The sequence below is a fragment of the Nomascus leucogenys genome, chromosome 5, assembly GCF_006542625.1.
Source record: "Nomascus leucogenys isolate Asia chromosome 5, Asia_NLE_v1, whole genome shotgun sequence".
NCBI lineage: Eukaryota > Metazoa > Chordata > Mammalia > Primates > Hylobatidae > Nomascus > Nomascus leucogenys.
The window spans coordinates 121044869-121066684 of record NC_044385.1 but is presented as its reverse complement, the minus strand read 5'-3'; the positions used below and the strand labels follow the sequence as shown (position 1 = coordinate 121066684).

The window sequence follows — 21816 nt, the reverse complement described above, 5'->3', positions numbered from 1 at the left end:
CACCATGGTGGAAGGCAAAGGGGGAGCCAGCACTTCACATGGTCAGAGCAGGAGGAATAGGGAGGGGGGGAAGTGCTACACACTTTTAAACAACCAGATCTTGTGAGAACTCTATCATGAGTACAGCGCTAGGAGGATGGTGCTAAACTACTTCCTATGGGAGAAACCCACTCCCATGATCCAATCACCTCCCACCAGAGCCTGCTTCCAACACTGGGGATTACAATTTGACATGAGATTTGGGTGGGGACACAGATCCAAACCATATCACTGAGTAAGATGATAATTAAGCATTGACCTCTGGGTTGGTGACCTTGATAGAGCAGTTTTAGGGGAGGACTGAGAAGAAAAGTCAAATAAGAGTTGATAGAAGACTAAATGAGAGGTGATAAAGTGCATACAGCAAATACAACTCAAGAAGTATTTTTAACAACTGTACATTCAAAATTGGTTAAGATAGTAAATTTTTTGTATTTTTACCATAAAATTTTAAAAATTATAGTAGAAAATAGCAAAATAGTGATAACTGTGTGTTGGAAAATTTTCATAATAAAGTAATAAAGTTGTATTGTTGTTGTTGTTTGTTGTTTAAAAGAGTATTGCCTGAAAGGCAGCAAGGCAGTGGGGCTCTGCCTTGGGAAGGGTGAGGGTCAAGAAAAGGTTTTTTTTTTTTTAATTTTTTAATGGTAAGAGATTAGACAGTATATTTGGCAATGGCAATGATCTAATAGGGAACCTTAGTGTTGCAGTATGAAGACAATAACTTTGAGAAGTGGAGATGCAATATAATCCAGAGAATATTGGAGCTCACTTTTAAAGGTTATCCATCTAGTCCCAGCCAGAGCAATGACTCCAGACCTCTTGTTCAAGCTATTTCTACAGCTACAGCATAAAAGTAAAAAAAAAAAAGAACATAGAAAATGCAAAATGCATATCTATAACCACCAGGGGTCACTGAAGGCCAATTCTGCTTTTGGATTAGGAGAAACCTAAACAGTTAGTTTTAAAAATAGGAATGTCACAGTTAATTTCATGAAATTACTGAATCATGTAATTCAAATGCTATAGATTTTGCTTCCTTGTTCTTAATAATACCATAATGAAATGCATAGTTTTGAGAACATAGAAAATATACAAAAAATAAATTTTAATAGAAAAAGCCACTTTGTTGTAAATTGTTAAACAGCTAGAAGCTAATCTAGAAATCAGCAAACAAAATTTATTTCACTACCATACCACTGAACCTAACTTTAGCATGTAAGTTTTCTCTTAAATTGGTGACTCCATTTCTTCATGTTTTAGGTATAACAAACCATACTTAAAACAGATACTAAAACTAGAGGAAAATATAATTAAAGTTTTATATTCTGTTATGGAAAAAAAGAAATAAAGGATACTGATAAATCAGATTTCTCCAGGGATTATGCTGCTTTTCCTAGTGGAATAAATAATGCTTTATTTTATCAGATTATCTTCATTCAGATAATTATAAAAGTATAGCCGAAAATATTTTTGACAGCTATTTAGGCTCTGAAAGGATCAACTGGCAAGAGGGCACAAAAGATTCGCTTGTTGGACCTCTATTACAAATTCATAGCAATATGTAAACCAAAATGAGAAAACAAACAGAAGGACCTAGCTAGAGTCTAAGCCAAGATAAATATTTCTATAGACTAGAAACAGAAACAAACAACAACAACAACAAAACACACTAGTCACGTGCAAGCAGAAGCCACAGCAAAGCTGGCCTATGACTTAGATCTAGAAAGGCACCAAAAGTAATCATGTTCTCCTTTCTGCTTGACACCATCACCAGCACAGCCGTATTATGGCTACTTGTTTACATGGAATTGTAGAAACCTAGGAAGGGGGAATCAACTTGCTCTTCACTGGTTCTGCAGTATCAGCCTGGAAGCACCATTATAAGATAGGAGAGAGTGAGTATAGAGAGAAAGAAAAGTGGGAAAACAAAAATGAAAATAAACAAAAACATAACTTTCAACTCAAAATGATACTGCAAAATAACATTTCAAAACATATCAAGAACGCTAATGCTGAGAAAGGTAGCAAACCCGTTGAACCTGAACTCACTAAGATGAAATTAATTGTATAGACTAAGGATGCTGACAGACATAGATAAAGAAGTAACATCTGTAAATACAAGAAAGAAGTATGGAACAAAGCCTGTATAAACACACTAAGAACAGGTAGATGTAAAAAATAATTAACATCTTAGGGCTGCCATAGTAAATTACCACAAACAGAGTTTAGATAAATGTATTGTCTCATAGTTCTGGAAACTAGAAGTCCAAAAGCAAGATACTGATAGGCTCTGGAAAAAAAAAACTCTTCATTGTCTCTTCCTAGTTTCAGGTGGTTCCTGACAATCCTTGGTGTTCTTTAGCTTGTAGCTGCATCACTCTAATCTCTTTTTCCATCTTTGCATGATGTTCTTCCTAATGTGTCTGTCTGTGTGTCCTCTCTTTTTCTGATAAGAATACCAGTCACTAGATTTAGGGCCTACCTAATGCAGTATGATCTCCTCACAGTCCTTAACTAAGTACATCTACAAAGGCCCTATTTCCAAATAAAGCCACATACTGATGTTCTGGGTGGCCATGAATGAGAGAAGGGGAAAATACTATTCTACCCACTGCAATAATTAGTAAATAATCTTGGAAATTTAAAAAGTTAGTCCCTAAAATTCAGAAAAATTATTTAAAAGAACCTAATAGTTGGGATAAATGCTAAAATACAAAGTGAGAGAAGTAATAATTGGAAGACATTTGTTTTTAACATATCACTATTAAAAACTCTTTAGACCAAGTTCATACAAAAATTTTAGTAAGAATTAGAATATCCTTAGAGAGTCCTAGAAAATTTGAATCCAAATTTAATAAGCTTTCTCTAATACTTTATCTAACAGTTATATGTGTAGATAAGGAAAGAGAGATGACAATCATCTGCCTAGGAAATAGGAAACATTTTTTTTTTCCAGTACTTATGGAACACTTACAAAATCTACCAAATACTAGTTCACAGAGGATTTTTACAAAATTCTAAGAATGGTTATCATATGTTCTATCTTCTTTGACCATAATGCATAAACTGCAAGTCAACAATAATCAAATTCTTCCAAGACAAAGTATGGAAAGTAAAAACGTATTTCTGGCCAGGTGTGGCGGCTCAAGCCTGTAATCCCAGCACTTTGGGAGGCCGAGGCGGGTGGATCACCTGAGGTCAGGAGTTTGAGACCAGCCTGGCCAAGATGACGAAATCCTGTCTCTACCAAAAATATAAAAATTAGCTGGGCATGGTGGCACATGCCTGTAATTCCAGCTACTCGGGAGACTGAGGCAGGAGAATCACTTGAACCCAGGAGGCAGAGGTTGTAGTGAGCCGGTATCATGCCACTGCACTCCAGCCTGGGTGACAGACTGAGACTGTCTCAAATAAATAATGTATTTCTAAATTACTCATAACAAAGACATAATCCTCCCAAAAATCCCAAATTATGCAAAACTAGATGATAATGAAGATGCTGCATTATCATAATTTGTAGAATGCATCCAAAGCAGTACTTAGAGGAAAACTCAGAGCCTTAAATGCTTTCATTTAAAAACCAAAATAAGGAAGAAGGAGGAAAACAAACAAATTATGAATTCATCTCAAGATGCTAGAAACACTACAGAGCAAGAGTGAAAAAGCAGAAGGGAATAAATAATAAAAAATGAGCGGAAATTACTGATTGGGGGTAGGAAGATATGAAGCATCTAAACCATGAAAGCTAGACATGAAGCAACTAAACCAAAAAGCTAGTTACTGACAGAAATTATAAAATAGACAAAAATGGCTGGGTGCAGTGATTCACGCCTGTAATCCCAACACTTTGGGAGGCTGAAGTGGGCAGATCACCTGAGGCCAAGAGTTCGAGACCAGCCTGGACAGCATGGTGAGACCCTGTCTTTACTAAAAATAGAAAAAATTAGCAGGGCTTGGTGGCACATGCCTGTAGACCCAGCTACTCGGGAGGCTGAGGCAGGAGAATCCCTTGAACCCTGGAGGCGGAGGTTGCAGTGAGCCGAGATATTGCCACTGCACTCCAGCCTGGATGACAGAACAAGACTCTGTCTCAAAAAATAAACTAAAATAGACAAAAATGTAGCAAGCTTAAAAAAGAGAAAAGGCATATATTAGAATTTAAAAGGGATATACAGCTACAAATATGGTAGAGATGTTTTAATTTATAAGACATTAAATGTCTTTATGCCAATAAATTTTAAAATGGAGAGGAAAAGAAAAATAGAGTGCCCGGATAAGCCAATAGCTATTTTTAAAAAAATGAGTAATTATACATATTCTTTAAAAAACGACTTGGCCCAGACGGATTTATAAGCCCTATCTTATATAATGTATTCCAGAGAATTTTAAAAAAGAAGAAAATCTCTCCAACTCATGTTATAAAGTTTGATGCTACAACTGAAAGAAAAGAAAAATTTTCACCAAATTATGTGTATAAAGTAATCTTAAATAGAATATTTCCAAATCAAACTCAGCAGTGAAAAAAAAGGATGAAGATAACCAAGAAGACGTTATCCAGGAATACAAGGATAGATTGATATCAAAACACCTTTTAATGAAACATATCAAATTAACAAGTAGATGAAAAAATAATCATTCCAACAGATTTGATACAGCCTTAGACCAAATACAGCACTCATTCATGTTTAAAAGAAAGAAATCTCAGCAAAAGATGGAAGGAAACTACTTTAACTTAGTAAATTGTATTTATCCAAATTTCTATTTTGAGGATGGCGGTGTGAAGTTGTCACTGACCACAGGTTCATAAACTGTCATTTAATAGAAACCAGCATGAGGCTGAGAAAGTTTCCCTGGCAAGGCTTTATTGGGGCTTATGCTCCAGCACAAGAGATACAGTACAGGAAGAAGAAATTCTCCGAGGGGCTCCCCGAGGGCAGGTCTTTTTGGTGACTTGAATAAGCATGAGGTATGTGAACGTCATTGCATGTGTAGGGTTAAGCATGCAGGGTGTGCAGGCGCAGTGAGAAATCATGTTAGTACATACATTGCATGATCAAAAAAATGGTGGATAAGCCCCTCCTTGGGCAGAGATTTTAGTATTATAATGAGGATCAGTCGTTTTTCTGGTCTTGTGTCCATGCCATGGATAGGGTTAAGTGTCTTGAGTAAGATTTATGGTGGAATGCTGCTTATCTTAGTTTCTTCAAGATCTCCCAGTCAGAGGATATAATGCCAGTGGAGGTGGTGGTGCAAAGTCTGGCAGTTGGCAGATATGGAAAAAATATGTGTTAGTGGGGACGTGTGCTGAGCCTCATCCTATTCTGTCTCAAAGTCAGCATTTCTCACTTTCTTTCTTGGAAATTACCCAAAGCAACAATATAATGAAAAGGGCGAAAGCAAATTACAAAATATAGGAAACTGTTGAAACTCAAATCCCAAAGTAAGTGGGAGGGATGACAAACAGTAGAGGAATCAGAAGAGAATGACTGTTAGTGCACACCTCAAAAAAATGTGGCAAGATACTCCTCCAAGATTAGAGACATATCCTGTGGTGCAAAACCCAAATACTGTGTTTGCAACAAGAACAATGATATGTGCTGATTGGTGACAGAAGCTACTCAGACACTTTGGTTCCAAGAGGCAAAAGATATGGGCCTGTGATAAAGTTTGGCTATGTCCCCACCCAAATCTCATCGCGAATTATAATCCTCATAATCAAGGGAGGGACCTGGTGAGAGGTGATTGGATCATGGGTCCAGTTCCCCCATGCTGTTCTCATGATAGTGAATGAATGAATTCTCAAGAGATCTAGCTGTTCGATGAGTGTGGGGCTCTTCCCCCTTCTTGCACTCCTTCTCTCTCCTGCCGCCTTGTGAAAAAGGTGCTTGCTTCCTCTTTGCCTTCCACCATGATTGTAAGTTTCCTGAGGCCTCCCCAGCCATATGGAACTGTGAGTCAGTTAAACCTCTTTGCTTTGTAAATTACCCAGTCTCATGGAAGTTCTTAATAACAGTGTGAGAACAGACTAATACAGCCTGAAAGGCAATACATTTATTATTTCCAGCAAGCAGTTTATCCCTTTGGCAGAGGAAAGAGAAACTTTACATGGGGAACAGCCTTACAGCTACTTGTCTCCTTTTGTACAGAAGAAATAAAAACAAAAGAATTCATTAAAAAATATGGACCGTAAGAAAAGTTATAGCTAATGTGGAACACAGGAACACAGCCCCAGTATCTTCCACTATACTGTTAAAATCATTAATTGGGGCCGGGCTTGGTGGCCCACGCCTGTAATCCCAGGACTTTGGGAGGCTAAGGCGGGTGGATTATTTGAGGTCAGGAGTTCGAGGCCAGCTTGGCCAACATGGTGAGACCCTGTCTCTACTAAAAATACAAAAATTAGCTGGGCATGGTGGTGCGCACCTGTAATCCCAGCTACTTGAAAGGCTGAGGTAGGAGAATTGCTTGAACCTGGGAGGCAGGAGGCGGAGGTTGCAGTTAGCCAAGATTGTGTCACTGAACACCCGTCTCGGTGACAGAGCAAGACTCTGTCTCAAAAAAAAAAAAAAAAAAAAAATCATTGATTGGAAGGCCATTAGAAGGAGGAGGCTCCAGCACTACCTACAGAAACTGAAGCCCAACTCAGTGGAAGCAGTAAAATGAAATAAGTTTAACCAATCAGAAACCACGAATTAACCTCTAATTTGGGACTTCCCACTGGAATGATCCAAATAAGGCTACTACTCCCCTTAAACCAACTGAATATTTTTCTTTGCCTTGCTTCTACTTTCCCCTTATAACATCCTTCTCCACCTACCCTTCTTTGGAGCACCCCCAAACTACTTGCCTCTGGAGCTCCCCAATTCATGAATCACTATCTATTCAAATAAACACTTTAAAATTATAATTTGCCTATGTTTATCTTTAAACAATGCAAAGTTCCTCCAAAAGCAGTTTTAAGAAAAATGCACTCATTCAAATATAAGTAATCATAAAGGAATGGGTTGAATGGGCAATAAGCAGATGAAAATGTGCTCAATATGATTCGTCATCAGGGGAATGCGAATTAACCCATAGAGATACCATTACCTACCCACCAGAATGTCTTATAATGAAAAAAATATGGACAACATCAGGTGTCGTTAAGTGTGTGAAGCAAATGGAATTCTAATACATTGCTGGTGAGAGTATAAAATGGTGCAACCACTTTGAAAATCTGGTAATATATTAAAACGTTAAACACATATCTACTCTATGACCTAGTTACTCCACTCCTAGGTATTATTAATCTTGGAGAAATAAAATCAAATGTCCACAAAAAGCCTTGTACAGTAATGTTCATAGCAGCCTTAATAGCTACGAACTGAAAACACCTCATGTGTCCATCAACAGAGTGGATTAAAAAAAAAGAAAAATCTGTGATGTGTTCATTTATATGATTACTAAAAGGTAAACACAAAAGACTGGGTACTGCATAATTCCATTTATATGAAGTTCAAGAATAAGCAAGACAAATCTGTAGTGAATAGCAGTTACCTCTATAAGGGGATAAGGGAGAATAAGGGAAATTTCATATTTGAAATGTTACATATATGACATTATATATATATGTGTGTGTATACATAAATATCTTTTTGAGATAGAGTCTCACTTTGTCACCCAGGCTGGGGTGCAATGGCACAATCTTGGCTTCACTGCAACCTCCTTCTCCTGGGTTCAAGCAATTCTTGTGCCTTAGCCTCCCAAGTAGCTGGGATCATAGGCGGGCCACCACTCCCAGGTTTTTTTTTCTTTGTAGAGACGGGGAGTTTCACCATGTTAGCTAGGCTGGTCTCAAATTCCCAACCTCAGGTGATCCACCTGCCTCGGCCTCCCGAAGTGCTGGGATTACAGACGTGAGCCACTGCACCTGGTCTTTCTAAGTCTTTCTGATGAAAAAGTTGGAGAACTAATCGGAAGACAGTGGGTCCTGACAGAAGTGGAAATGGCAACATCTAAGAGAATCAGGAAGACTTAGTGCAGTGAGTCTTCAAGTGTGATCCCCAGAACAATGGCATAGCATTTCCTGGGAATCTGTTAGAAATGCAGATTTTCTGACCTCATCCCAAACCTACTAAATCAGAGACTTTATGGGTGAGAACATCTTTCTGTGTTTTAACAAGTCTTAAGTTTTATAACAACTGACATAGAGGATCTGAAGTCCTCAAACTATCCTCAAGTTTATCCTCCACCTTCTTTGATTAAGGAAGCTTTGCCACCTTTGCACGTGAGAACTAATATTTTCTCTTTGAAGAGCCAAGCCACACTGTCACTACAGCAACCAGAATGCAAAATTAGCATGGCCTGGTGAGGTTTGGCAGGGTGATGTTAAATATTGCTACAGAAGAGTTAGAAATCTAGAAGTTCTGGGAACTTCCTAATTTATCCTCGAACCTTGAGAGAATATTTGTGGGAATAGATTTTAAGGCTATTAGGTCAAGGAGCATGGTCCATATTTTGAATCAGGTCAAATGTACAGATATGGGCACTTCCCAGAGATTAGGTATTCAGGGTGCTAACAAGTTGGGGAGAGACTATTCAATGCAAATATACACTGAACTTTGTCCCACAAAGTCAGAAATCCCCCAAATCGGAAATCCCTTAACAAGTATAAAGGAAGTAATGTTAAAATTTCAGGAAAAGGGAATAAAAGATTGGATAGATTATGCTCATCCAGTCTAGATACCTCCTCACCACATCTTTGATAGAAACTTTTATCTTAGTTATAAAAAATATAGGTTGGTAAGGCGTATCAGTATGGTTTTAGTGTAGGAAATGGAAACCCCTCTGGGTATTGTAAGCAGCAAGGAACCTGCATAGAATTAGATGCTTGCACAGTCATCTAAAGGCCTAGAGAAGCTGGAACGTCGGGTAGGGAGGGCAGCATTGGAAGTGTTACATTCAGGAGTTCTACCCTCCGATAAAAAAAGTCAGTGCAGCCACTTCTGTCTCAGCAGCCACTTGACACCCTTGAAAGTTGTGACCAGACATGCCGAGTTCAGCTGCTGCCTTTGCCGATGATACTCATCCTTGTAACCCAGCAGACCAGCCAACCCAGCAGGAAAATAGCCTCTTTCTCACTTCTGCCTTTCAAATCATTCAAGAGTAGATCTAATTGGCAGAAACCAATTTGTTTCCAGAATATGTGCTGGAAAGGAGTCCAGAGCATGGTTTTTTGCTTTCTAACCTCTGCAGAGCAGGAAGGCATATCAGAGGAAAGGAGCATGGAAGCGTAGTGAACTAATTCTGTATCTACCCCAGAGGGAGCAGACAGCTCTTTACAAAAAGCCTCCTCTGGACTTGAAATGCTGGCTGCAGGAGCTGCCACTAAAATGGGCTCCCAGACCTCAAAGGGATGGGAGGAGTTCAGAGTGCCTGCACCCATTTGGAAGTTATTAACCATCAAAGATAAACTGATCTTGGTTATGCTAACAGATAGGAACATGGCCATGGTAATCAGATTCCAAAACCTAGTCTGACTTTCATGAATATCTGGCTGTGACCAATTAATCACAGGACTCCAAAATGTGATCTTTCATCAAACTGTAGGTTATCTAATATTTGACCGTCCCATCCCACCCCACCACAAATGCCAGGACTGAGCCAACTTCCTTGAAAGGTAAGTTTGGTTGTGGTTTTTTTTTTAACCTATTTTCCAGTCCTGAGCCAGTTCAAGGGAAGACATTAATGATTCAATTGGACTGGAAGTTGAGACTGCCACCTGGCCATTTTTGCCATTTTCCCTCTAAGCACTGCTTATGTTGCATTGCACAAATTTTGATAAGTTGTATTTTCATTTGTTTCAAAATATTTGCAAATTCTTCTTGAGATTTCTTCTTTGATCTGTGTATTATATAGAAGCATATTGTTTAATTTCCAGATATCTGGGGATTTACCAGTTATTTTTCTGCTATTGATTTCTAGTTTAATTCCATTGTAGTCTGACAACATACTTTGTATGATTTCTTTTCTTTTACCTTTGTTAAGGTGTGTTCAATGGCCCATAATGTCTATCATGGTGAACATTCCATGTGAATTTGCAAAGAATATGTGATCTGCTGTTATTAGATGGAATATCCTATAAACATCAATTAGATCAAGTTGGTCAATAGTGCCTTTCAGGTCAATTATGACATTACTGATTTTCTTCCTGCTTGATTTATCAGTTGTTAAAAGGCAGGTGTTGAAGTATCCAACTATAACAGTGATTTTGTCTATTTCTCTTGCAATTCTAACCATCCTCAGCTATCTGACATTCTGTTCTCATGTACATAGATGTTAAGATTGTTATGTGTTTTGCAAACATTGATCCGTTTATTATGCTGTGGTACCCCTCTTTATCCTTGATAATTTTCCTTGTTCTGAAGTCTGCTCTCTGAAATTAATGTATCCACTCCAGATTTCTTTTGATTAGTGTTAGCACAGTATATCTGTTTCCATCCCTTAACTCTTAATCTATCTGAGTCTTCATATATAAAGTGGATTTCTTATACATCACATTTTGTTGGATCTTGTATTTAAATCTACTCTTAAAATCTGTCTTTTAATTGGTTTATTTATGTACTGGACCATTCATATTTAAAATGATTATTGATATAGCTGTGTTCATATTTTCCATGTTTGTAACTGTTTCTTGTTCCTCAAATTGGATTAAACAATAAAGTAGTTTATTATCTCACTTAACTGGAAGTCCAAATGTAGGACAGACTTCAGGCACAATATGATCTTCTGCTCAATAATGTCATTAATCACCTAGGTTCTTTCCATTTTTCTTCTCTGTCATTGTTGTTAGTTTCATAATTTAACATATGTCAATGATGAATGCCATCCTCTTAGATGTGGTGATTTTATGCAATACATTATCTGAATATATGCAGGACCCTCTTCTATGGCCATCTGAATTACTGCAACTACCTTGGTTTCTTAATGGGGCCACAAAATGTAAAAAATGTTTTTTTCCAGCTTTTCCTTTTTCCTTTTCTGTTGCTTATAGGGTGTGTTAATGTGGCTACATTTACCACCGAGGCTATAGATTTAAGAAACAAGCCATAATTAAAAAGGAACTAGAGGTAAAAATAGACGTAATCCAGAAATTGCCATTTCACAAGTCTTCCTGGCATTGTGTCATGATAGTGGGACGTGCTGTTGGGTAACCTCTCAGTGTAGCATAGGGCAAGTCTGCATAAGGTATTTACTTTTTATTAACAGGATATTTTTTGAATTGTTTGTTACATGATTTGAATATGCCACCTCCAAAATTCAGGTGTTACCAATGTAATAGTGTTAAGAGATGGGGCCTGTAAGAGGTGATTTGGCCATAAAGACTCCTCCTTTTATGAATGGGATTAAGGCCCTTATAAAGAGGCTTCACAAAGCATTTGGTTCTCTTGTCCTTCCAGTTTTTCTACCATGGGAAGATGCAGTGTTTTTCCCCTACAAAGATTCAGCATCAAGGCTTCACCTTGGAAGCAGAGATTGGACCTTCACCAGAAAATGGAACATGCCAGCACCTTGATCTTGAACTTCCCATCCTCCAGAACTGACAGAAAATAAATCTGATATCATAGCAGCACAAATAAAGACAGGCTTCTTCAGCAGCTTCACAGAACCTTGGATGCCTCCTGGCCCAGGCGCTGGGGGAACACCTGGCCATTCCTGGGAGATGGAAAAAGGATGCATGGAGGAAAAGAGGCAGCCACCTGGCTCAGAGAACACTAAGAAGCAAAATATTGAAAGAGTTGTAGTGCTTCTCTTAACCACTTCTGTTAAAATGCAAGAGGAGAGAAATGATTTAAAGATAAAATTTGTAATTAAAAGAGAAGCAGAATGTAAAGATTTGGAAAATTCACAGCCTGAGCATATAAAGATTTTAAAAATGTGTAGGGGAGAAAACCAAGAGAGTGGCCAAGTGACTGTTGATATGGAGATTAGGATGGATACAAGGAAGCCAGGTGCTATTCAGCAAGACAATGGGAGAGTGACCCCAAAGGCAATTCAGAGATCTTTGAGGCTGCCATGTCTATCTGAGGCCCAGAGTGCCAGGGCCTTGAGAGAAGAATAGTTTTGCAGGGCTCAGGGGTCCATGGAACCTTGGGGCTCACTGCCCAGGGCTGCCTTGGGTCTCTGCATTCCGCATTCTGGGGCAGCACTCCTCAGCTTTCCCAGCTGTGGCTCAGGCAGGCCCAGGTGTGGCTTAGGCCACCATCTTGGAAGGCATAGCCATACACACCTTGGCTGCATCCAGGTGGTGCTAATTCTGCAGGCTTGCAGAGTGCAAGAGCTATGGAAGGATTATTGGCCTCCACCTAGAATTTAAAGGATATCTCAGACACCGTTGGGGCCCAAGCAGAGACTTGCTCTAGGGGCAGGGACACTGCAGAGAATCCCCACTAGAGCAGGCCTTAGTGAAGCCATGGGGATAGGGTCTCTGCCCCAGAGACCCCAGACCTATAGAAATGCCAGCATGCAATGCCAGCCTGTGAGAGCCACAGGCACTCAACACCAACCTGTGACAGCTGCTTCATGAGCTGTGCCCAGCAAAGCTGTAGGGGTGGGGTACCTTGGGGCCTTGGGGACCTTAACCTCTGCCCCAGTGTGTTCAGAAGGCAGGACATGAAGTAAGGGAAGGTTGTTCTTAGGCCTCAAGATTGGGTGGTGTTTGCCTTGTCGAGTTTTGGAATTGCTTGGAATCTGTTACTCCTGCTTCCCTATTTCTCTCTTTTGAAATGGGAATGTTTATCCCATGCCTAAATACACCATTGTACTTTTAAAGCCCTTAGCTTGTTTGATTTCATAGGTTCAAAGCTGGAGGGAATTTGTCTCAGGATGAATCATACCCTGACTCTTACCCATATCTGATTTAAATGAGACTCTGAATTTTAGACTTTTGAGCTGATACTGGAATAAGTTAAGACTTTGGGGGCTACTGGGAAAGAAGACATGTATTTTGTATGTGAAAAGGATATGAATTTTGGGAGCCACAGCAGAATGCTGTGATTCGAATGTGTCCCTTCCAAAATTCAGGTGTTGGCAATGTGATGATATTAAGAGGTGGGGCCTTTAAGAGGCAGTTAGGCCATCAAGATGCCTCCCTCATTAATGGGAGTAAAGCCCTTAAAAAAGAGGCTTCACAAAGCATTCTGCTCACTTGCTCTTTCACTCTCTCTTGCCCTTCAGCTTTCTGCCATGTGAGGACACTACCAGAAGGCCCTCATCAGAAACTCAAACCTGCAAGAGGCTTGATCTTGGACTTCCCAGCCCCCAGAAGTATGAGAAAATAAATTTCTGTTTTTATAAATTACCCAGTCTCAGGTATTTTGTTGTAGTGGCACAAAACAGACTAAGACATATCAATAGAAAGAAGAATATGAGTGTGTGTAGCTGCTAAGCAGCCAAGAAGTTGGATTTAATGGACATTGCATTTGTCTTGTTTTCATATTTCTCTATATAGGTGCCTTCCTTTGAGGATTGCTACAGTGTTTTTCAAGTAATTATGGTGGAGCTGTCATTTACACCTGCCTTTAGCCAAACCACTGGTTGGGCATGTGACTAAGTCAACTAGAATCTTTCTCACAGGAATTTATTTATTTACGTATTTATTTTTGAGGTGGAGTTTCACTCCATCACCCAGGCTGGAATGCAGTGATACAGTCTTGGCTCACTGCAGTCTCTTTCTCCTGAGTCCAAGTGATTCTCCTCCCTCAGCCTCCTGAGCAGCTGGGACTACAGGCATGGGACACCATGCCTGGCTAATTTTTGTGTTTTTAGTAGAGATGAGATTTCACCATGTTGACCAGGCTGGTCTTGAACTCCAGACCGCAGGTGATCCGCCTGTCTCGACCTCCCAAAGTGCTGGCATTACAGGCGTGAATCACTGTGCCCGACCCTCCCAGGAATTTAATTGTTATAGTGGCAGTGAATGCAATTGAAGTTGAATTATCACAAGAACAGTGCCCTGTAATCCACAGAACAATCATGAGATGTGGGAGGTTCTAATAGCAGTTAAAATTTGATTTTTCTGCATAAAAGAGAACATCCAGATAAATGTCTTGAAAAGGTTTCTCACCTGGAAGAGATGTCTAGATGTAGGTGGTTCAAGACTGATACGACCCCTTCACAACATCATTCTGCCTTCCCATCCTTAGTATGTGGGTCTGACTTTCAGGTTCCAAGTGTGAAAGAAAATAAAATCTTGGGACCCCAAATTCACTATGCCAAAGGAGATTTGAGCTTGACAACTGAGTTGGGGCAATACTGCCTACCATTTTGTTTCCAAACAGAAGGTTGTAATTTCACAATTCCATGCCAGAGCCTTATATATAAGTCAGATTCCCACAATAATAGAAGGCCATACACCTTCCCAGATGGCCTCCCTCACAAATTACAAAGAAATTCCCTGCAAGCCCCTAAGTACATTTCTCCTTATAAACCAGCCCTAAAATCTGTTAAATCTCACAGTGACTGGTATGAGATGGTATCTCATTGTTTTGATTTGCATTTCTTTGATGATTTGTGATGTTGAGCATTTTTTCATACGTATGTTGGCCGCTTGTTTGTATTCCTTTGAGAAGTGTCTGTTCATGTCATTTTCCATCAGTCAGAATGGCAATTATTAAAAAGTCAAAAAACAACAGATGTTGGCAAGGCTTCGGAGAAAAGGGAATGCTTATACATTGTTGGTGGAAATATAAACTAGTTCAGCCACTGTGGAAAGCAGTTTGGAGATTTCTCAAATAACTTAAAACAGAGCTACCATTCAACCCAGCAATCCCACTACCTGGTATATACCCAAATGAAAGTAATTCATTCTATCAAATAGACACATATACCCATATGTTCATCACAGCACTATTCACTATAGCAAGGGCATGGAATCAACCAAAGTGCCTGTCAACAGTGGATTGGATTTAAAAAATGTGGTACAGGCTGTTCTGCCTATGGAGTACATTTTTTTTACTCCGTCACTTTCTTTATAAACTTGCTTCCTTTTTTTTTTTCTTTTTTTTTTTCAAGACAGAGTCTCCCTCTGTTGCCCAAGCTGGAGTGCAGTGATATGATCTCAGCTCATTGCAGCCTCTGCCTCCCAGGTTCAAGTGATTCTCCTGCTGATATGATCTCAGCTCATTGCAGCCTCTGCCTCCCAGGTTCAAGTGATTCTCCTGCTGATATGATCTCAGCTCATTGCAGCCTCTGCCTCCCAGGTTCAAGTGATTCTCCCGCCTCAGCCTCCTGAGTAGCTGGAATTACAGGTGTGCACCACCATGCCCGGCTAATTTTTGTATTTTTAGTAGAGACGGGGTTTCACCATGTTGCCCTGGCTGGTCTCAAACTGTTGACCTGAGGTGATCCGCCCACCTTGGCCTCCCAAAGTGCTGGGATTACAGGTTTGAGCCACCACACCTGGCCTATTATTCTTTAAACCATGTATATAAAACCAAGGTTAGGTATCTGAAATGGGAATATGAGGCAAAATAATATGTATTGTATCAGACAACACATGTGATTTCTCCCCTTCTTTATTTATTGCCTTCATACTAAAGGACATTAGCCAGGTAATATCAATAACTATTTTCAAATGAGAGAAATAGAAACAATCATTTGAAATAAATTCAGCTACAATGCTTTTGTTTATTTACTGTACAAAATGATTAATGTTCACCAATATTATTATTTCATTCTTTAGGCTCATTTCTGTCTTCAAAAAGCAAATATTTATTTGAGGACTTACTAAATGCTCAAAATACTGGAATACTTGAGGTTCTTATAGTCTAACGGATGAGACGGACACCTTAATCATTAAAAATTTGTATACCATCATACAATTGGTATAAGTGGTTTGTGCATAGATCAAGAATGCATCATGGCTGCGAAGTCATGCCAAAGTCAATTGATTCTTCTTATTCCAATTCTACACCTGTAGGATAGTATACTGACAGTGGAGATGGGAAATACATGTAACTCAAATGGTATATCAACAAATAATATTAATTAAGCAATCATCTCTCTCTCACACACACACATACACACACAGACAGCTACCGAGTTTGCAAAAACCGGATTTTGCAGAACAATAGCCCTATCTATCTCATATTGTCTGAAATTCCTTTTTTTCTTTTTCTTTTCTTTCTTTCTTTCTTTTTTTTTTTTTGAGACGGAGCCTCGCTCTCTCGCCCAAGCTGGAGTGCAGTGGCGCGATCTCGGCTCACTGCAAGCTCCGCCTCCCAGGTTCACGCCATTCTCCTGCCTCAGACTCCCGAGTAGCTGAGACTACAGGTGCCCACCACCACGCCCGGCTAATTTTTTGTATTTTTAATAGAGACGAGGTTTCACCGTGTTAGCCAGGGTGGTCTCGATCTCCTGACCTCGTGATCCACCCGCCTTGGCCTCCCAAAGTGCTGGAATTACAGGCGTGAGCCACCGCGATAGGCCTATTGTCTGAAATTTCTATCTAGAAATCTTTCCGCACAGTACTTAGAGGATTTTTATAGAGATCTTGAATTTTCTTTCAAAATAATTTTAAAATTAGACCAATTTAAAATCCCATCATGGTCATCCTAGGCCTTATGGCTTCAAATAAAACTAAAGCAAGGAATTCAACATAAATGCATATTTAGCTGTTGCTATGTTTGAAGCCTTGTGCTAAAGTATGGTACAAAGTTGATTCTGTCAGGGAGAAGCACAAGGAAAGGCACTTTTACAACGGCATGTTGGTTCAGTAAAAGTTCTGTAGCTACTCGTCTCTAATTTAAAAACTGTATATATATATATATAGCTGCATTAGACACTTAGGTTTTGCAAAAGATGCCCTCAAATTTCTTATGATGGTATATACATACGTTCTGGATTACTTGTTACTTAAAAATACTTACTTTTGTCCCACGTGTTCCAATTTTAGGTTACATAAATAAGCACACTACTCCGGACCCACATCTCCTGCAATTCACAGTGCCTAACTTTCTACCAACAAAGATCCGTGCCTTTCATCCTGAAGTGGGCATAACGGAAAGAGACGCAGAAACCTACGTGGATTTAAATCCTAGAGTGCTTTGGTGAAAAGTCCCTAATCTCGGTTTTCCACGTCACTATCTAATGCAGGGCTACATTAAATAGCCTTTTCAAGGTCCTTTGCATCTGCAGACTTCTGCAATTAAAACGCATCTCTTCTTGGAAGATAATTCACCTGAAGCTCCTCTGGGAAATTAGCTTGCTAAGGGCCAGACCAACCACCCGGTAGGAGCGAATCTGGTTTCTCTTTGAAAAGCCTTCCTAGGGTGAGCATCCAGGGCCAGCAACAGAGCGCACCCCCGCACCACGTGTCTGCGCCAGCTGCCGGATTGGCTGAGTGCATTTTAGCGCTGCGGTCTAGACTCGCGCGGTCCCGCCCAGCTGCCAGAGGAGCCGGGACACCGAAGGAAGAGGCCGGAGGGAGATCGCGGAGGGGAGGGGGCGGGAGGGGGGTGGGGTATCCTGAGTCGTCCGTGGTCCGGAGTCTGGAAGGCCCTGGAGCGGCGCCAGTCGACCGGCCTCGCCACAACTTGCCCAGACCAGACACGTTTCATCCTGCGCCCTGCAAGAAGGAGCCGGCCTGCCTCTCCCCGCTTTGCTGCTCCTCGGCCTCCGCGGGCCTGGCCCGCGTCAGCAGCGACCCTGGGGTCTGGGTCCCCTGTGTCGCCCCCGCCCGCCTGCAGCGCCCGGCACCCGCCCAGGAGCGCACAGCTGGGGTGAGCCGAGACCGGGGATGCCCCAGGCGCCCACAGGAGCCGGTGGCGGACTGGGCATCCTGATACCCGCGAAGCCGGCCCTCCTGCCTCTCCAGGCTGCGAGCCGAGCCTCTGCAGATCCAGCTGGCGTAGCCACCGCAGCCCCCACTGCCTGTTTGCCTTCCAAGGAAGGGCGCCGAGGTTCCCCGGGAACCCGCGCTTCTCGGCTTTTGTCTGCGGGTTCGGCTGCCCGGCGGTGCCATGCGCCTGGAACCTGAGGCGCCGCCCGAGGCTGGGGGCCCTGCCCGGGATGGGGGAGGGAGGGAACGGGAAAGCATACCCCCTTCTTTCCTGTTCCGGCCATCTTGTGACCGAGATCCACGCAAGGGGGAAGGGGTGGTCAACCGCACGGCGCCCCACGATGGAGTGTGGCGGCCAACGGAGATGGGTGCCTCGGGCCTGCGGGCCTCTGCGCCCAGATCTCAGCGGGGGCGCGCGGGCCACCTCCACATTCAGCTCCGAAGCCCTTGGCCCAGATCATGGGTTAATCGTTCTAACAGGCCAGAGGCAGCAAAAATAGGAGGGATAAGGGGCCAGGAGCTGATGTTTCCTTAACTAAGCGCCTAAGTCTTTCGATCGTTCTTCATTCACGTGTCCATTCAGCAAATTCTGAACGCCTTCTCCATGCCTGTCCCCTGCTAGGTGCTAGGGATATATACTTGAGCAAGAGAGACCACAGCTCTTGTTCCCGCTCATCCTGCAGCCCAGTGGATGGAGTCCAGAGTCTACAGACCTGCCAGGTCGGTGTCTTGATGCTCTTAAACAGATGGGGGAAGCTAAGTCTTAGGGTTGACAATTTGTTCTAGATCAGGCAGCAAGTAAATGACAGGATCAAACTTTGAAACTATTTATGTCTTTAGCACTTTTTATGCCCGGTTGCAGGGAATCATTCTTTTTTTCTAAAGGCCAATTAACTTGGACATACGGTTAATTTGAAACCATATGAAGTGCGTGTTTTATTTCCTGGATGTTTTTGCATGGGTTTATTTCTAGTTAACAATATCTTGAAAGTGCTAAATATATTTGATATTACAACTTTGCTTCCAGTTACTCTGAATTGTATTTTCCTTTCTTCTGTTCACATATTTGGATGTTAGGAAAGAAAAAAATATTCCTGATGTCTGGTCCAAGCAGGAATTCCCCGGTGGATTGGGGAATGTCCGGCTTTTCCTCAGCTTATTGATCTCTGTGGTAACCACTGGAGGCCCCCAGAAGACCCATAGAAATGAGAGGCCTGAGGTCTACAAGTTGCTGCTAGAAATATTTTAGCCTCTCCAAAACCCAGAATGCAGCCCCGATCCAAGTTTGTAAGGTAAATACCATGGCCCTGTAAAATTTGTTGGTAAAGCTGATGGCTAAAATCCCCCTCCATCTGTTTCTACCTTCAGCATTTTGAGAATGTATCCTTTTGGAAAGACAGGTGAAGTATTACATATTTTGGGGAATTCTTTGGTTTGTACTTTTATCAAAATGTTATATTTAGGCTGCTAACCCACAAAGGAAGAAAGACGCCATTTAAAAAGCAACTTGGGTGTCAGGAATCTAGAAAGCCTGCCATCAAATATGATTAACTGCAAATTTCATTTAAAAAACAACTTTACTGAGATATAATAAAAATGCACCCTTAATTTTAAGGACACAATTCGGTGAATTTGGTCAAGTGTATATTGCTGGGTAATCAACACCACAATCAAAATGAAAAACATTTCTGTTATGCCAAAAGCTTCCTCATGCCCTTTTGCAGCGAGTCCCCCTCTATCACATTTAATTATATATATTTTTATTGCTTAATGTTTTCTAAGTCGTGTGTGAAAGATGAGGATGAATAGATACTACTTTTTTTCTTTTTCTATTAATGATGGAATGAATAGATACTTCTAATTTCAAAGCCTAAGGCCAGGGCTACAGTGAATAAATAACCAGGGGATGGCAGTTAAGACCAAAGGTTCGCAGGGATGTGGCTCCCCACGCCTGCCTTAGGGACATGGAGTGTCCAGCCCCAAAGGCCAGGAAGGGTGGCGCCCTGGGGAGCCGGCACCCAGGAGGTACCCTCTTCGGGTGAACAGCTGTGTCCATTCGGGCTCGTCCAAGAGGTCTTCTCTGGTCCCGCAGGGTTCTGGGTGCACGCTGACTGCGTGCGGGTGGACGCGCTGTTTGCTCCATGTCCGGACCCGGGCGCTGCCATAGCAACGTCCTGGACGCCCAGACTTTAGGCCGCCGCCGCCGCGGAAGCAAGGAACCTGGCCTTCTCCCGCTCCTGAGGGCTGCGGCCCGGGAGGCGGCCCAGGCTGGGTAGAGACCGCCCGGCTCCTCCTATGCAAGCTGAGGCAGCGGATTGGCTTTCAAGCATGGTAAGAGGCGGGAGGCCGGGGCGCCCCCCACGGGGACGCCGGGCTGGGGAGAACCGGGGCTTCCCCGGACCCCCAACTCTCCAGCCTGCCCACCCCCCATCCCCGCCTCCCGCCGCGCTCTCTTTGTGCCCCCCGCAGCCCTTCCAGAAGCATGTCTACTACCCGCTCGCCAGCGGCCCAGAGGGGCCCGACGTCGCTGTGGCCGCCGCCGCCGCGGGCGCAGCCTCCATGGCCTGTGCGCCCCCCAGCGCGGCTTCGGGGCCCCTGCCCTTCTTCCAGTTCAGGCCGCGGCTGGAGAGTGTGGACTGGCGGCGGCTGAGCGCCATCGACGTGGACAAGGTGGCGGGGGCCGTGGACGTGCTGACGCTGCAGGAGAACATCATGAACATCACCTTCTGCAAGCTGGAAGACGAGAAGTGCCCACACTGCCAGTCGGGGGTGGACCCGGTGCTGCTGAAGCTCATCCGTCTGGCGCAGTTCACCATCGAGTACTTGCTGCACTCACAAGAGTTCCTCACCTCGCAGCTGCACACCCTGGAGGAGCGGCTGCGCCTGAGCCACTGCGACGGCGAGCAGAGCAAGAAGCTGCTCACCAAGCAGGCGGGGGAGATCAAGACGCTCAAGGAAGAGTGCAAACGCAGGAAGAAGATGATCTCCACCCAGCAGCTGATGATCGAGGCCAAAGCCAACCAGGTGGGCAGCTGTGTGTGAGCACGATTCATGATCCAGTAAACAACTCAGTTCCCATTTGATAGGCCTGTCCCGTATCACCACTCTTTCTTCTTAAAGATTTATATTGTATATCAGAAGACACAGTATATTTAAGCAAAAACAGTCATTTTAACCAACAAATGTCATGGTTCATTACCTTCTGCAGACGACCAGGGGATTAATAATTAAACAACAAATGTCGTCTGTGGTGCTTTATGGAAGTTATCTAAATGCTGGTTGTTGAAACACTTTCCTCCTCCGAATCAACCTAATCATGAAAAACCATATACAAATTGCTGTTGAAGTCAGTCCCCAAACGATGCAGAATGTTTAAATTTGTAGGATCTTTTTCTCATTTTTATAAACTTTGAAATATTTTCAAACTGACAGACAAGTTGCCAGGAGACTGTAAAGAATTTTCATATGCCCTTCACCCAGATTCCCCCATTATTAACATTTGCCACAGCTCCTCTATTTCTGTATACATATTGTTATTACTTTTGAACCATTTCACAGTGAGTTGCAGATCCTAAATATTTCGATGTGTATATTTTCTAAGAACAAGAACATTCACTTACATAACAATATTTAAAGAATAAAATATTTTTATCTTCTGGTCTTAATCTTCTACTGTTTTGGGTTAGACATTGAGTCCAAGATAAATATTGCAATTTTTGAGTATAACATAAACCAATGTATATTTTTTTTATTGACTAGTTGGAGGAAGTGCAGAAGGTGTAAACAATGATTGAGAAAGATACTGAAGTAAGCAACAGATTAACAAGATTGATGTCGTGCCCTTACTTTCTAGTCCTTTTGGCTAACTATGGCTTAAAAGCCCTCACTGGCCGGGCGCGGTGGCTCACGCTTGTAATCCCAGCACTTTGGGAGGCCGAGGCGGGCGGATCACGAGG

The 21816-nt window shown here is 42.2% G+C and overlaps 1 protein-coding gene across 3 annotated transcripts in view; it reads left to right on the top strand.

The window, feature by feature from the left end:
* Positions 1-17471: 17471 nt before the first annotated feature.
* Positions 17472-21816, top strand: part of DZIP1 (DAZ interacting zinc finger protein 1) — a 64089-nt gene continuing 59744 nt past the window's right edge. For 2 of the 3 annotated variants that reach the window (XM_030813560.1, XM_030813561.1), the window contains exons 1-5: positions 17472-17801; positions 18483-18580; positions 18938-19152; positions 19953-20191; positions 20330-20884. In XM_030813560.1, the coding sequence (XP_030669420.1) occupies positions 20156-20191; positions 20330-20884 (591 nt within the window). In that variant the 5' untranslated portion in view covers positions 17472-17801; positions 18483-18580; positions 18938-19152; positions 19953-20155. Of the gene's footprint in view, positions 17802-18482; positions 18581-18937; positions 19153-19952; positions 20885-21816 lie in introns of all 3 variants that reach the window. The other variant, XM_030813559.1, reaches the window with a different exon arrangement.